The 15,495-nt window shown below is 35.2% G+C and overlaps 2 protein-coding genes across 3 annotated transcripts in view; both read right to left on the reverse strand.

Annotated features, from left to right (window-relative positions):
* Positions 1-5,827: 5,827 nt before the first annotated feature.
* LOC116286965 (adenosine receptor A2b-like) lies at positions 5,828-10,327 on the reverse strand. The gene is made up of 2 exons (XM_089038022.1): positions 9,551-10,327; positions 5,828-6,362 (listed from the first exon to the last, which is right to left on the reverse strand). Exons 1-2 carry the CDS (start codon positions 10,152-10,154, stop codon positions 5,884-5,886), a joined length of 1,083 nt encoding a protein of 360 aa, XP_088894148.1. The 5' UTR covers positions 10,155-10,327; the 3' UTR covers positions 5,828-5,883.
* Positions 10,328-12,395: 2,068 nt separating this feature from the next.
* The window catches only part of LOC116286987 (polycomb protein EED), a 30,710-nt gene continuing 27,610 nt past the window's right edge, over positions 12,396-15,495 (reverse strand). For both annotated transcript variants that reach the window (XM_089037547.1, XM_089037548.1), the window contains 4 exons: positions 15,261-15,321; positions 14,437-14,510; positions 13,893-13,961; positions 12,396-13,549 (listed from right to left, as the gene is read on the reverse strand). In XM_089037547.1, the coding sequence (XP_088893673.1) occupies positions 13,492-13,549; positions 13,893-13,961; positions 14,437-14,510; positions 15,261-15,321 (262 nt within the window). In that variant the 3' untranslated portion in view covers positions 12,396-13,491. The remainder of the gene's footprint in view (positions 13,550-13,892; positions 13,962-14,436; positions 14,511-15,260; positions 15,322-15,495) is intronic.

Consider the following 15,495-nt stretch of genomic DNA (forward strand, 5'->3'; position numbering starts at 1 on the left):
TCATAATTTACCAAGACATTTTCTAAGAGGGATACAATCGATGTATTCCACTGATCAATCAGCAATCAAAGTAAATGGACACATTTCTCCGACATTTTCCTGTTATATTGGTGTTAAACAAGGCTGTATGCTGAGCCTTACATTATTTAATTTGTATCTTCACGATCTGCCTGAATCATTAAATTCGTGTAACAACAATAATGTAATGTTGAATGGCAAACCGATTAGTACTCTTTTATATGCAGATGACCTGGTTCTGTTCTCTAAATCTGCCAAAGGGCTTCAGAAATATCTCGACAAGCTAGAGACATTTTGTGAACAATCAGGCTTAACAGTTAATATAACAAAGACAAAAGTGATGGTTTTCAATAATACAGGGAAGACAATGAATAACTTTCAATTATATTTGAACAAATTTAAACTAGAAAACGTTAAATCATATAAATATTTAGGATTAAATTTTACAACCTTTGGAAACTTTACGTTTGCAAAACAAGAATTTAAAAAAGCTGCATTAAAGGCACTATTTCAGATGAAAAAACAAATGGGTGAATTTTTCACATCCAATATCAAATTAACTATAAAACTGTTTGACTCGCTTGTTACACCAATACTTCTATACGCAAGTGAGATATGGGGTATCGAAACATTAAGCACCAAAGACCAAGAGCCCATGGAACTTGTTCATTTGAAATTTTGCAAAATGTTCCTCAAGGTGACAAAAAATGCTAGTAACCTTGCATGCAGAGCTGAGTTAGGAAGGTTTCCGCTAAAATGCAAAGCATGCAGTAAAAGCTTTAAATTCTGGCATAAAATTATAAAGTCGGAACTACACCCAAAAAAAACTTTCAGCTGAAGTCTACCAAGATATTAAAAATGAAACTAAAAAAGCCTTTTGGAGCATAAAAATTAAAACTACTTTAGAACAACTCGGATTGGGAATAATTTGGATGAAACAAAATGAACTTTCTCCAAGATGGTATGAATATGGAAAAATAATAACCCAAAGAATATATGACATTGAGAGGCAAATTTTATGGAGTAATCTCCACAATGATGAAAGGAAAGACGACAGACATAAAAATAAACTCAGAGTCTTTCGTCATTTCAAAACGGATTATAACTTTGAAGAATATTTAAGTCAAGTCACCAATATTAAGCACAGAGTGGCGCTTACAAAATTAAGAATTAGTAACCATAAGCTTGAAGTAGAAACGGGGAGGTATAAGAGGCCTTATCTCATTTACGATGAAAGGATTTGCCCAGTGTGTAAGTCGGGAGTAGAAAACGAAAAACACTTTCTAGTTTGATGTCCACTATATGACTCATAGAAACGATTTAAGAGAGTTCATAGAAAAAAACACCAGCATTAATTTCAACAATATGAACACTGACAGTCGTTTTCTGTTTTTAATCAATCAGCGTCACTACAAAAAGCGATATCAGTGGCGGATCCAGGATTTTTCAAAGGGGGGTTCCGTTTCTTAAACTGTGTGTAATTCTCTTTTGTTTAGTCGATGTCTGACAAAAAAATTGGCTCTAATCACCTAATTTACTAATATCATAACAGCAAATATTTATCATTTCGTGTTCAACATTATGCTTGTGGATACTTTTAAACAAAATTTATCTAAGACATATTTCTATTACCTAAAAGATCAAACCTTCAAGGGGGGTTCCGTGGAACCCTTCGAACCCCCCCCCCCCCCCTTGATCCGCCACTGGATATCAGCATACATTCATCAGTGTATGCTGATACGTGAAAACGAAATAAGAAAAATACCTAATACAAAGTATATATATATATATATATATATACCTATAATATATTAGGAACCAAACACCCATGCACTCTCAAGTATAAGGTGCCATTGGTTATGAGGTTCTATTGTATTGTATTGGATGTCAGAAAGGGGGGGGGGGGGGGGGGGGGGAGGAAGGTGAAATTTAGGGGGGATCGGAAAATGTTTTACCAGTAAAATGGGGGAGGGGGGAGGGGGGTTGAAAATTTTATCAGAGAATTGGGGGGGATTTTTAAAAGAAGCTACGAGAGATTGCCCGGGGGTGTAGTTATTTTTTGGGGGACTTCAAGGGGGATTCTTAATAATTTTTTTGTCATTTAAAGATTTCACCTGCCCTCCCCCCTTCCCTCTGTCATTATGAACGCAGCCTAACATAGGTTCTACCCTATATGATCGTTTTACTCAAAAGAAAACATTAGAAAGACAGCGTTAAAACTCATCGTAATGATACATGTGGGAAGTCTTGTCCGTTCGCAGAGGTTACCATGGCAACCGGGCCACCTGGACAGACCTCAACTGAAAAGTCCTTAAATTCTAAGTGTTTGGGAGAGAGAATTTTTTCAACAAGTACTTGGTCGAACAACAACGCAACGAATGACAAACATGCCAATGACTGCAAACACTATCAAGACCCTATCAAGAATCCTGAACAACTAGTCCCCGGAAAGTATATGTCTTAGGTTTCTACTGATTTTCCATCGTAATAAAGTGTCTGACTCCTCTCTAGCAAAATGTTAATGAAAAACGTCAATGCTAATTTAAATTAAATAAAGAAAAACTGAGTGACTTGAGGTCGTTTTCGAGATAAAACGCAGATTAAAATTCCCGTTCAGTTTTCCTTCCCGCAAACGGCAAACGTGAACACATTTTCATCGTTTCCTTACATTTCACTTTACCTTTTGCAAACCTTCTCGTCAAAGACAAGTATTCTTTTGTTTATCTACTACTTGGAGATTTTTGCGATTCCTTTTCACTATTTTTAAAGAATCTTTTAGTGGTCAACTGACGTTTCACGTTTGCCGTAAATGAGAATCTTAAACTTTCTACATATGGAGTTTTGGACATTACTCTAGCCTTCACAAATTTTTGATTAAAAAAAATGGCGAAAACCAAGCTTCGCACAAAATTTCAAAACTCAAAAAATAAAAGAGCTATGCAAGTAAATTTCTCAGGACATCTATTCATTCAAAAAGACTTTGAAGGTAGTTTGACTAGCGGTTTTTGTATGAGCTTTTTGTGTGCGCACACACATCGAACGTTCCAAACAAACTCATTACAAACTCATTAACCTGAAATATAAGAACAAATTTGTATATCGCATTTTTACATGCCAATAAGTTCTGCTAATATTTTAATGACCTGTGTGGAGAACACGAAATAAAAATACTGTGAAAATCAGCTTACAACTTGTTAAAAAAAGGAAGTTAATCTAAGAGATTTTTTATGTTCGGAAAATTTGCAGGCTTTAAACAAAACGTAAAAATAAGAGAGAATGTACGGTTTTTGGGACGCTGTCCTCAAGCCCTGGTCGTGCATTCCTGTTATTTTTGCAACTTTTAAAAGCTTGCTTCTCACTAGGTATTCATTAGTCTCCTACGCAGCCGCTATGAGTTTCGTCACGCGACGCTTACTTAGGGGAGTGAGCGTCGCGTGACGAAACTCATAGCGGCTGCGTAGGAGACTAGGTATTCATCCAAACACACTCAAACCCGGTAATGATACTAATATTAGTATGATCTGTTTTGTGATTATTTTTAAAAATTAGATTGATATTTCACTCGGCCCAAGTCCCTTCCTCAATTTTGGGAAGGCCTCATTAGCATGTAAAACTGCGATATATGAATTGGCTCAATAGAGTGGTTCTAGCTCTTATACTATCTATGGTTTGCTCTTTGCAATCTTTTATTGATGGATGAATATCCAAGGAAGTGTTATCGGGATCTGATCACTTGAACCATTGACGTGATGCTTGATGTCACTTTGCCTAAAGTGCTCCTGACCACTTCAGATTCCTATCACCTGAAAACCCATAGTCACTGACATCGCAAACTGTCCAGGTTTAATTGTTTTGCACAACCCCTATTTCTTTACTGAAAAAAGAGGAATGTTGATCATCACAGTGAATAAGCGATCTAAGCGAACGCTGTAAAGAAAGACCTGAAAAAATGATTTCAGGCTTCAACGCTTATTCGCTTATTCACTGTGATGATCAACATTCTAACATTATTACACCACAGTTCTATCTATTCAAGTCACACTTTTTTTGTTGTTGGGTGAAGTGTTGCTAGATATTTTTCCCGGATTTACGCAGCCTCCCTCAATTATATAATGGGGTCCGTCACTTAGCTTCACTTTAAGGTATTAGGATACGAAAAATGACGATTTGCTCGAAAAAAATTTTTTTCTGAAATTTCGTAACTTTAAACTTTGGTCTTTCATATGTTAGTGAAACTTCTTGCAATATTTGATTGGAAAAACCAAAATTTTGAGGCAATTCGAAATCGTGACTTTATCAAGACCGGAAATGTCCCATCGCTTGCAATAACGTTGACTCCAAATGCTCCTTTGTCCTTGTAAAAAGATCTTACATTGCGATCGTCCAGAACAACAGATAATATGACAAGTGATGACAAAATGGAAGGCTGAAGGTGTTTTGACCAACACCATCGTGGCTCCCTGCAGCTTCCGGCTCCAAACAAAGAAATGCAATTTTCTCGAGCTTTATTTGCCGCTAAAACTTCAACTTCGAAAAGCTAAAAGGCCCTTGGATTTCATTCAATTTTCTAAATTTTGGAGAGTTTAAAAAGAAACTCATAACCCAAAAAAGGGTGTCTCCGATTTTTGAAATTTAATTCCTTTCCAAAGTTATGAGGCTTTTTACTCTAAACAACACTCCAAAAGCAATCGTCGAACTTTGATCAAAAATAGCGAGAGATATAAAACAGACATCAAAAATCTGGGACACCCTTTTGGAGCTTATTTTCTCCTGAGTATGTTATGACATTTTTCGCAAACATAGCTTAAAATGTACGTGTCCGTTAACGTTTTTACTGAGGCATGGTCAAATTTCGCTTCGAGGACAATAACGTAAACAACAATTTAAAAAATCGTATTTTGAAGATTGCTTTATAAACTATGTTTATTCAGCTTTCAGAAAATGCATACTTTGTTTGTGTTATACTATAAAGCAAGCGCGTTATTTAAGTTTGCGCGCATAGTGGTCGTAAACGTTTCCTAATACCTTAAAGTCAGTTAAAATACAATACTTTCATCTAGATGATATTTTCTTTTCTCCAAAACACATTTAAAAAAAGTAAAATGGAGTTTTAAATTTTTATTTCTTAACTAAGGTGATAATGAAATAGAATAATACACTTTTACAATATTTTTGCTGTTGAATGAGTACTTTAAAATTCCTTGTATTGAACATAGTTGATACTAACTATCTATTAACTATTAACTATGTATTGAATACTTTATTTTTCAATCTTCAGGTTGCTGGATACATGAGTTATATGAAATATGGAAGCTTTAATGACTTGAGTTATATATGAAAAAGAAACGAAAGAGAAATGGCTACTGTTATATTTAGGCCCCGTCCACACGTATCCGGAAAGTTTTGTATTCGCAATTTTTTTTTTTTTCCGGATACGAAAATGCTCGCGTCCACACGCAGCGTATTCGTTTTCACTGTCCACACGTATCCGCAAATTTCTTGATCCGCCCTGATGCACGCTAGTGCCTAGTCCCTTGACGGATAGGTTTTCTTATTGAGCATGCGCAAATTCGTGTTTACACGACCGTCCACACGTATCCGTATTCGGAGCGAATTCGAAAATTTTGAAAATTTCCGGATACGGATACAAAAATTTCCGGACACGTGTGGACGCAATCCGTATCCGAAAAAAAAAAATAAAAAAAATTGCGGATACAAAAATTTCCGGATACGTGTGGACGGGGCCTTAATGTAATGTCTGATCGTCAAATACCGTCCCTGCTAAGGCCCGCTAAGGTATATAGAACTGAAGCTTTAGACTAAATAGTTTTTTTTTAAACATATAGCTTAGATAAGGTGTAGCCGCTAGAGTGTATCAGTGTTTTCGTAAAACCGTAGTATTTGTTTGAAGGCCTTGCGAAAATATTTATTTCTTATCGCGTATATCACAGGATTAACGGCCGAGTTCAAAATCGCAAAAGGAATAGTTATTAACCAAAACTGTTCAGTTCTTTCTGCTTTGCACTCGTTCTCTCTTGAGAAAGCAAAGTGAACAACACCGATGACCAAATTGGGAAGCCAGCAAACAGCAAAGGTGCCAATCACTATAGCAATAGTCACAGCAGCTTTATAATCACGTTTGCGGGTTCGCCTCTCCGCATCATTTCTTTCATCTTTGCTCAAATTTTCAGTTGTCCATGAAACATTAGCTTGGTTAGAAATTTGTCTTGCCTGACGCCTTGCCACTTTGTAGATTTTAAAGTAGAAAAAAGCTATGAAGGCAAAGGGTATGACAAATGAAACGAAAACAACTATTAAGAGACAGTCTCTGTAAAAGCGGCCCACTGCATTTCGGATCAGAAAATAGTTTTCCCTCAAACTTTTACCATAGAAAGGTAATTACTAGTAAGTAATGAAAATGACTTTATTTTCTCGAAATTCATCAAAATGATTTTTTTACAGCGCATAATTCCTGGACCACCGTTATCGCTAAATTTACATTTATTATCAATTGAAAATTGCCCATATTCAAGTCGTCACTGCTCGCAAAATATAAAACGCTGGAACAAACTATTTTTTTTCTTGACTTTTACATTTATTCTAGTGTCAAAAATAAGCAAAATTTTGAATGTTAAGCAAAAAGGGAAAAAGGAGAAAAATAAGTATTCATACCCATTTGACGGATTTTTGAAATCAAGACAAACCACCCCTCACTAAAAAGCTTTTTTCTCCCAAGTCCAGAACGGATTACTTAAGTTTTTTACTTCAATCTACTGATCGAAGGTTGATAAAAGTGGATTCATAAAAACATTTTGCGCTTTTTATGTATCTTCTTCACAGCAACCTCGGACTTTTTCGTGTTTTTACCAAAATGTCTCATGAAATATGCAAATTAAGTACTGAAATAAACTAAAACTAACCATTATTACTTGCTTGAATTTTACTATATCCGGTGTTAACACACTAAATATGATCTTATTTTCCATTTTAAACTACTTTGAAGTAAAATCGTCTCCAAGAAATACGCTATGATGCGTTTGACGCGGTATATGAACTGTTTTGAAGTTTATGCAAATTACTTATTGATAATGTAAACTAATTTTTCTAAATTATAGCTTCCAAAACTGTATTTCTTTTCTAAAAACTTGTCAAAAAGCATCTATTTTAATATATCTGATCTTCTTAAACTGCCCAAACTAAGGAAAATAGTCAAAATACAATTTATATGCCACGACGGAATGAACAGCTTAGTTCAAAACAAGTGATTAAATACGAATTAAGTCCAAGATTTTAGGTTAATTTGGTAAAAATGTCGGTATTCAATTAATTTAGATATGTCCAAGCGAACGTTTAGATAGGGCAAAAATTTCTCGGTGTAATCGCGCCTAAAGACGACTTGCCTCCCCCGTCCCTTCCTACCCCTCCCCTCAAAGCGCTGCTACGCAGACTATCTAAATGTCACGTACTCCGACGATTTATAAGGACTAAGCGTCCGAAACGTAAGTTTCACCAAAGCTTTTTACGGTGATTAAATTTATTCACGAGTTCCGACTGTTTTATTCAGAAACACCGAACGCAGTCCAAACTAGGGTTCTACTAGTCACCACCACTCGTTTTTCTAAACGTTCGCTTGGACATATCGAAATTTTAATTGAATGCCGACTTAGGTATTAGAGCTCTTGTAGCCTGGTATACCTTGTTGTGTTGAATAGAGGCAAGCCTTAGTGGGTCGCCAAAATTTTACAAGGCTAAAATGAGTATGATTCTTTACGCAAACTTTCATATCTTTTGCTATGAAGTTGTCTTTTATAGGCGCGATTACGCGGAGCAATGTTTGTGCTGTTACGACACTAACTGTTGCGAGTCAACATGTAAGCTCGTGCTGAATAAGGGATGGACTATTAGGTAAATGATGGGGGGATGCAGGAATTATCATTTTTTTAATTTTTAATTTTTGCTCAACCCTTGCACGTTATTTTGTACAGTTAGATATTTTCCTTCTAGCAGAAGAGGTTGCACGATATTTTGAGGTTTAAGTGCTTGATAGATATTTTTTGTGGGGATTCACGTAACCCCCCATCGACTATCTAATGGTCCGTCCCTAAGATCCCGCTTGTTGTTTTGATAGATGTGGATTGCAACAAAGTGGCTTTGCATATCATCATTATATTCAGTGGGCAAAATATCCCTGAAATACCTCTTGAATCGAGCATTTTGCAAAAACTCCAGGAAATTGTGAAAAGCAAGACATTTTTACTGAATTAACTAAAATCTTGGACGTAATTGATCACTTGTTTTTGACTATAAAGTTGTTTATTCCGTCGTCATTCTCCGTCGTGGTAGATATCGATAAATGGTACTAGTATTTTGACTATTTTCCTTAGTGTGGGCCGTCTAGGAAGATCAGACATATAAAACTCTGTGCCCCTGGTAAGTTTTTTAAAAAGTTATTTCAAGATAGTAAAAGAAAAAAAATACAGTTTTGAAAATTATTTTTTAGATTAGTTTGCATTATCAACACTCAATTTGCATAAACTTCAAAACAGTTCATATACCTCGCCAAACGCATCATAACATTGTATTTTATGGGAACTTTTTCGCTTGGACATATCTAAATTAATTGAATACCGACATTTTTACCAAATTAACCTAAAATCTTGGACTTAATTCGTATTTAATCACTTGTTTTGAACTAAGCTGTTCATTCCGTCGTGGCATATAAATTGTATTTTGACTATTTTCCTTAGTTTGGGCAGTTTAAGAAGATCAGATATATTAAAATAGATGCTTTTTGACAAGTTTTTAGAAAAGAAATACAGTTTTGGAAACTATAATTTAGAAAAATTAGTTTACATTATCAATAAGTAATTTGCATAAACTTCAAAACAGTTCATATACCGCGTCAAACGCATCATAGCGTATTTCTTGGAGACGATTTTACTTCAAAGTAGTTTAAAATGGAAAATAAGATCATATTTAGTGTGTTAACACCGGATATAGTAAAATTCAAGCAAGTAATAATGGTTAGTTTTAGTTTATTTCAGTACTTAATTTGCATATTTCATGAGACATTTTGGTAAAAACACGAAAAAGTCCGAGGTTGCTGTGAAGAAGATACATAAAAAGCGCAAAATGTTTTTATGAATCCACTTTTATCAACCTTCGATCAGTAGATTGAAGTAAAAAACTTAAGTAATCCGTTCTGGACTTGGGAGAAAAAAGCTTTTTAGTGAGGGGTGGTTTGTCTTGATTTCAAAAATCCGTCAAATGGGTATGAATACTTATTTTTCTCCTTTTTCCCTTTTTGCTTAACATTCAAAATTTTGCTTATTTTTGACACTAGAATAAATGTAAAAGTCAAGAAAAAAAATAGTTTGTTCCAGCGTTTTATATTTTGCGAGCAGTGACGACTTGAATATGGGCAATTTTCAATTGATAATAAATGTAAATTTAGCGATAACGGTGGTCCAGGAATTATGCGCTGTAAAAAAATCATTTTGATGAATTTCGAGAAAATAAAGTCATTTTCATTACTTACTAGTAATTACCTTTCTATGGTAAAAGTTTGAGGGAAAACTATTTTCTGATCCGAAATGCAGTGGGCCGCTTTTACAGAGACTGCCTCTTAAGTAAACAGAAGGACGGATCTCGTATCCAGTAACAAAAAAACTACAACTGCCGAGAATTACAGAAAAGATCCAAACAAACATCAAACCCCCATAGACTTTTCTCTTGGTTATAAACAAGGTATACCTCATAGGATACTTAATAGCTAGGAATCTGTCGTAGCTAACGGCACAGAGACTAAGAGAAGAAGCACTCAATGTCTGAAAGACAAGAAAATCCAAAACCATCTCGAAAGAGTTGCTTTTCAGTAAAAACGGCCAAGTCAATGCAGCAGACGCATACATAGGCATCGTTATAATACCAACTGATAGATCGGCTACAGCTAGCGAGCCCAGGAAAAACAAGTGGGATGATCGTAGCGAAGGTGTTTTATAAATCGAAAGTAGAACAAGACTGTTTCCACATGTAGTTAACACACCAATCAATATAGTGAAACATGTAATGGTAGTAAGCAGACCGTGAGATATGAAGAAATTTGTTCCCCAGATACATTCATATTCGTTAGCCATGCTTCAGTGTCTTCTGCTTTCCTCTCAATTTTCACCACAAGTGTATTTATGAATTGACTATTGATTCTTGTGGGAAATGCCATATACATGCACCTGCAGATACTTGAGAAAGATCTTAAAAGCCGTTAAGAGATTCATAAGTGTTCATCGAATGAACATCAATACCGCGTTTCATAGACTCATTATTCAGCCAACATCCGAGAATTCGTCGATATTTTCGGTGGATCATGGAACATCATTGATCAGGAGTAGAAGAGAAACTAGTGATGAGTGCCATACACTTGTTTATAATTTCTTATAAGAGATCTAAAATATGAATTTAAGGTGGCTGACTACTTTGCTAAATAATAAACAGAAAATTGTAACTTGAAACTTTTTATCAACCTGAAATTTAATGCTGATTTCAAAAACGGCAAAGAAAAATGGGATGTCCCGAGCTTATTTTTTGAAATAATCACTCCTAAATGACATGCTTTAGTTAGTTGTTTTAATAAACTATTGTAGACAATTGAAAAACTTTTTTTGTTCAGGTTCTACGGTGTGCAAGTTATCGTAAAAATTGAGCACAAAACAAACAGAATGATTTTTTACATTGTTCTGATAAACAGAATTGTCTAGCTGTTGTTTGGGTTACCTTTGGTCAGTTTAGCGATTCAAATTGCTTCGAGCAAAGGTAATCTTATATTTAAAGACCTTTTAGCACTGAATATTGAATATTCTAGTTAAATTACGCTGTGAGAACACAAGAAAAAATGCTTTGAAACTCTTCTAGTAAAATAAGAAACAGTTAGTCTCTGATGTTTGTTGGATAGCGGGAGAATTCTTCTTTGTTAATGCCTCACTGAAAACCCAACACGCTACTGAATTCCTATCCTGCCACATTCAATATTTAGTTAACCGTTTCCTCATCCAAGAGCTAGTTTATCATTTAAAATTTTATTAACTTAAATGGTCTAGAAAATGGAAGTGTATAGTACTTTTGTGCACACTCAGTTCTGTTTTAAAGTGCCTTCTTTTAGCTTCTGACAATATTCACAGTATCGATTCTACACGGGGTAAGCTGTTGAATGACCCTAAAAAATCATAGTTTGAGTGCAACTTCTTCAAGTTATAAAGGTCTTTCCATGCCATTTGCTAATGGTCATTCAACAGCTTACCCCGTGTAGAATCAATACTGACAATATTGTCATAACGATCGCCTCTAAAACTCAACATGAGTAGAATACGAGCGAACACGAGCGAACACGAGCGAACACGAATTTGGTCTATACAGGGTTATTATAGCGAAGACAGACGGGGCCTATACCTTTAAAAATGTCTAACCATTTGTAGATGTAATTACAAGAGGAGCACTTTCTCCTCAGATATTTTAATACCAAGACCAACGGCGATTATTTCAGGGGTTGATTAAAGGCTTTCCTGAGAAGAGACCACAGGAAACACAATGCAACAACTTGCGAAAGACCCCCCACATCAAATCAAGGAGATGAAGCAAAACGTATATGGCAAATAGACCAAATTCCAAATTACCGATGTGTTCCTTGATTACAGACTCATTTACACAGGTTAACCTCTTATCAGTGTCTTAATATTCACCAATACCAATGGTAAAGTAAAGAATGCACAGCTTCAAAAATAGAATCACTTTGAAACTCGACGGACCTTGACTGGAACACGTGAATATTCTGCACAAAATCTAGGCTAACCCTGTGTAAATGAGTCTGTAATCAAGAAAACAGCGGTAATTTGGAATTGGAAACTGGTACGTCTATTATAATAAACATGCGAATGACACCACATCACAGAGTAGCCAGGTCTTGGTCACAGTACCATTTTCCCGCCAATTCACACGCGTATTCGTTTCATCTTTAATTTCCCGCCATACCCAGAGAGAGTCCTGCAGCACCATCCTTATGTGACCAAGTGGATGTTGAACGGCAAAGATGATGAAACTCATTGCAGGTCTTTTCCAAGATAGGTCGCAGGAAAATAAGTGAAACTAAAACTAAAACTTGAACTAAACAAAAACACAACTAAATAGCACAAAATCTGGAGAACTGATTTATTTTTCAAATTACGAATACTGTTGCGTGATCACTTACATCCGGCATTCCAAATGTGGCTAGTACAAACGTAACGCAACAAACTCGAATAAATCTTCAACCAGTATGTTATCAACCAGTTTTCAACTTGGTTACACATAGAACGAAAAATTCCTCAGACAAATGAATAAACGTTGAAAATGAGAAAATGTTTATTTATTCCTCTTTGAAACAGCACTGAACATAAATGAAGAAAAGGAGTAGAGTGCTCACACTAAATCCGTGAAACAAATACTAACTTTTAGTGCTAAATAGTGATAATTAAACAATAGAAAACGAAGGATTCTGTACGAAATAGTACTAATTAGTACTATATAATGTTCACGGTTTTAGAGCGTGCACTCTAGTAGGTTCATATTGAAAAAATATTTAGTCACTTTAATATATACACATTTTTGATCAAGTAGAGCCAGTGCAAACCATATAGCACCAAAATAGCACCAATGAAACAATTTAAAACAAAAAATATAGATGTGTTTAGTGCTGTTTAGTTTTAGTGCTATTTCACGAATATATGGTTTGCACTCTTACGTTATCTGTCCAGTTGAAATACTAAGAAAAACCCAATTAATAAAACATGCTTGTTTTTCTCTTCGGTCTTCTTCTTTCGGTTTTACTAAAGCTCAGCGGGACCCAGATAATGCTATTGTTCTTGATAGTACAGAGTGTGAAACAAATGCTAGATTGAACAAACAGTGGTTCCAAGTCGAGGTTGAATTTATAAATAAAGTAAACGTATGAACACATCAAGTTCAAGCTCAACCCTCGGAACCGACTAGGAACCATTGTTCGGTGGTCACTCAAGAAATCTGGGAAAGGTCTAGATATTAGCCATTCCGAGGAATAAACTGGGTCGAATTGGCATTACAGTGCATTATGGGCCTGTTAGAGGGGATAGGTTTCCAAGATGGCGTCTTTTTCGTCCCCTAAAACAGCCCCACAATGCACTGCAATACCAACTCAAGCCAGTTTTTTCTCAACCTCGGAATGGCCTTTTCAGTTCCTTGTGGCAAAACTACATTATGAGACACTAAAAGATCTACCTTTCAAGAAGCTACCTGATTTTTTTGAGTTTATCTTTAAAATCATTTAGAAAACAAATTTGTATATCCCCCACAGAGTGTTATCTTTCAACCGTCTTATTGAACTCGTTGAAAGGGAAATTGCTTTCTTCCCAGATGACGGTGTGTTTTCCTCTTTACATGCCTTAGTAGTCCAGTGGTGTTTCCTGTCAATTATCTCAGCCGGTCCCAACGCCAAACAGTTCCATCGTCGCAAACACAAATGAGTATCCTTCAAAAAAAATGATAATTATGCTAAAGTTATCCTCAAAATGCATTATATAATGCAATATAGCTGCACGTACAATTCCTCAATCCATCCCCGTTTGTTTGCACCCCTTCCTTCGGCTCTCAATGCCTTTAGTTTATTCGTTTTTTATTATTCTTCTATTTATTCTTTTTTTTATTAACAAAAATCAGTTTATTCATGCATAATATTTTCTTGAAGTGTAATACTTAGTAATACTTTCGTTTGACGTTTTCGAAAATATTAAAAAGGAATCTTGACGTAGTTCTAATGGACTGCTTGCACTTACAGATCACGTGACCCTATCTCCCTTAAAACGCATACTTACTTTCCATTATAACTGAAAGCTGTTTGACGAATAGCTGCGGTACATTTGTTGTGAACTAAGCTGGCGCATCTACAAAATAGAAAAGTTTTCTTTCAGGGATTTCATTAAGAGACAGAGATTGGAGCAAAGGAAGGTACGTTAAATTATCATAACTTCCTCTAGTAGGTAGGTAGGTCAACTTTATTTAAAAACACGCTTGCCCCGACAACTTTTAGCTGATTTCCACAAGGGGCGTGTGGACTAAAAATAGAATTACATCAAAATATAAATATATATATATATATACAGCATAAGCTATTTATCTAACTATCTATAATATGCTTAAAATCTTATTATTTCAATGTAATAATTATATGTATAAAGAGATTTCATGTATTTGATAAAGAAATAAAGAGGTCATGTATTTGTTATGGGTGGGAGCTCGAGTCCATTTTTTGGGAAAACGATTTAGTATTTTTCTGATTTCTACAGTCACTGATAACAAAAATTATCCGAATTGAAAAAATAACAACATGCAAGATGATGGTTTACTTTCAAACTTTACCTTGCTTTGGTTGGATCTTCAAATCCAATGTCCCAAACAAACACTTTACCCGTCTGATTACCAGCAGCCATTAACTAAGCAAGGCAAAAAAGAAAAAACAAAAAAAAAACAAAACAAAAAAAAAAAAAACACATTAAGAATAGAGCATAAATGTAGCACCTGAAATCTTAAAAAACATTGGAAAGAATTATTTTGAAACCAATTAAGCTTAATCGTCTCACAATACTGGATCATTATAATAAAATAATCAAAGTACTGAAGATTGCCATAGAGCATTTTAATAAGAATGACAAACTGATTGTACTGACTTGCAGCACATTGCCATTATTAAAGTGCAAATGAGCCCTTCGACAATACTTTCAGTACTGATTCCACATGAAGTAAATAGTTGAATGGTAAAATATTTATTGATTTGAGTGATGGGTTTCTAAGTTATGAAGGTTTATACTTCCAATATGCTAATGATGTGACGTCTATTAAGGCTTAATTAAATATACAAAATCGAACTGGTTCATGAAAGCTATTTAAAAGTTTTATCAGTTTAAAATGGCCAGCATTTAGTATTACTAGTTACAACAAAACACTCAAATACCTTACCTGACGTCATCATCATTATTATATTGGAAGTATAAACCTTCATAACTTAGAGACGCATCACTCAAATCAAGAAATATTTTACCAATCAACTATTTACTTTATGCAGAACCAGTACTGAATGTATTGTCAAAGGGTTCATTTGCACTTTAAAACAAATGAATAAACCTCATTATGACTTATGGATACTATTGCAGCTACAATATGGGTTTCATATTTTTTTAACTTACTCTTTGTTCGTAATCCAGTGAAAATCTCATGTACCAGATATCACACTGATGGAAATCAAATCTGTTATCACAAAGGAAAGAATTCAGTATTTAAACAACTGAGTAGTACTCTCATTACATCTCCTAGAGTGAAGTCACCAAACCGACACGGCTAAAAAAACCGCTGTGCATGCGCCAAAATTCCCGCCTGTTCCGGAAAACAAGATGGCGGACGCGCGAGTGTTTCCCGTGCTCC

Source organism: Actinia tenebrosa, unplaced genomic scaffold, assembly GCF_029948245.1.
Source record: "Actinia tenebrosa isolate PJP-AT-01 unplaced genomic scaffold, QUT_ActTen_1.0 PGA_scaffold5__44_contigs__length_20552954, whole genome shotgun sequence".
NCBI lineage: Eukaryota > Metazoa > Cnidaria > Anthozoa > Actiniaria > Actiniidae > Actinia > Actinia tenebrosa.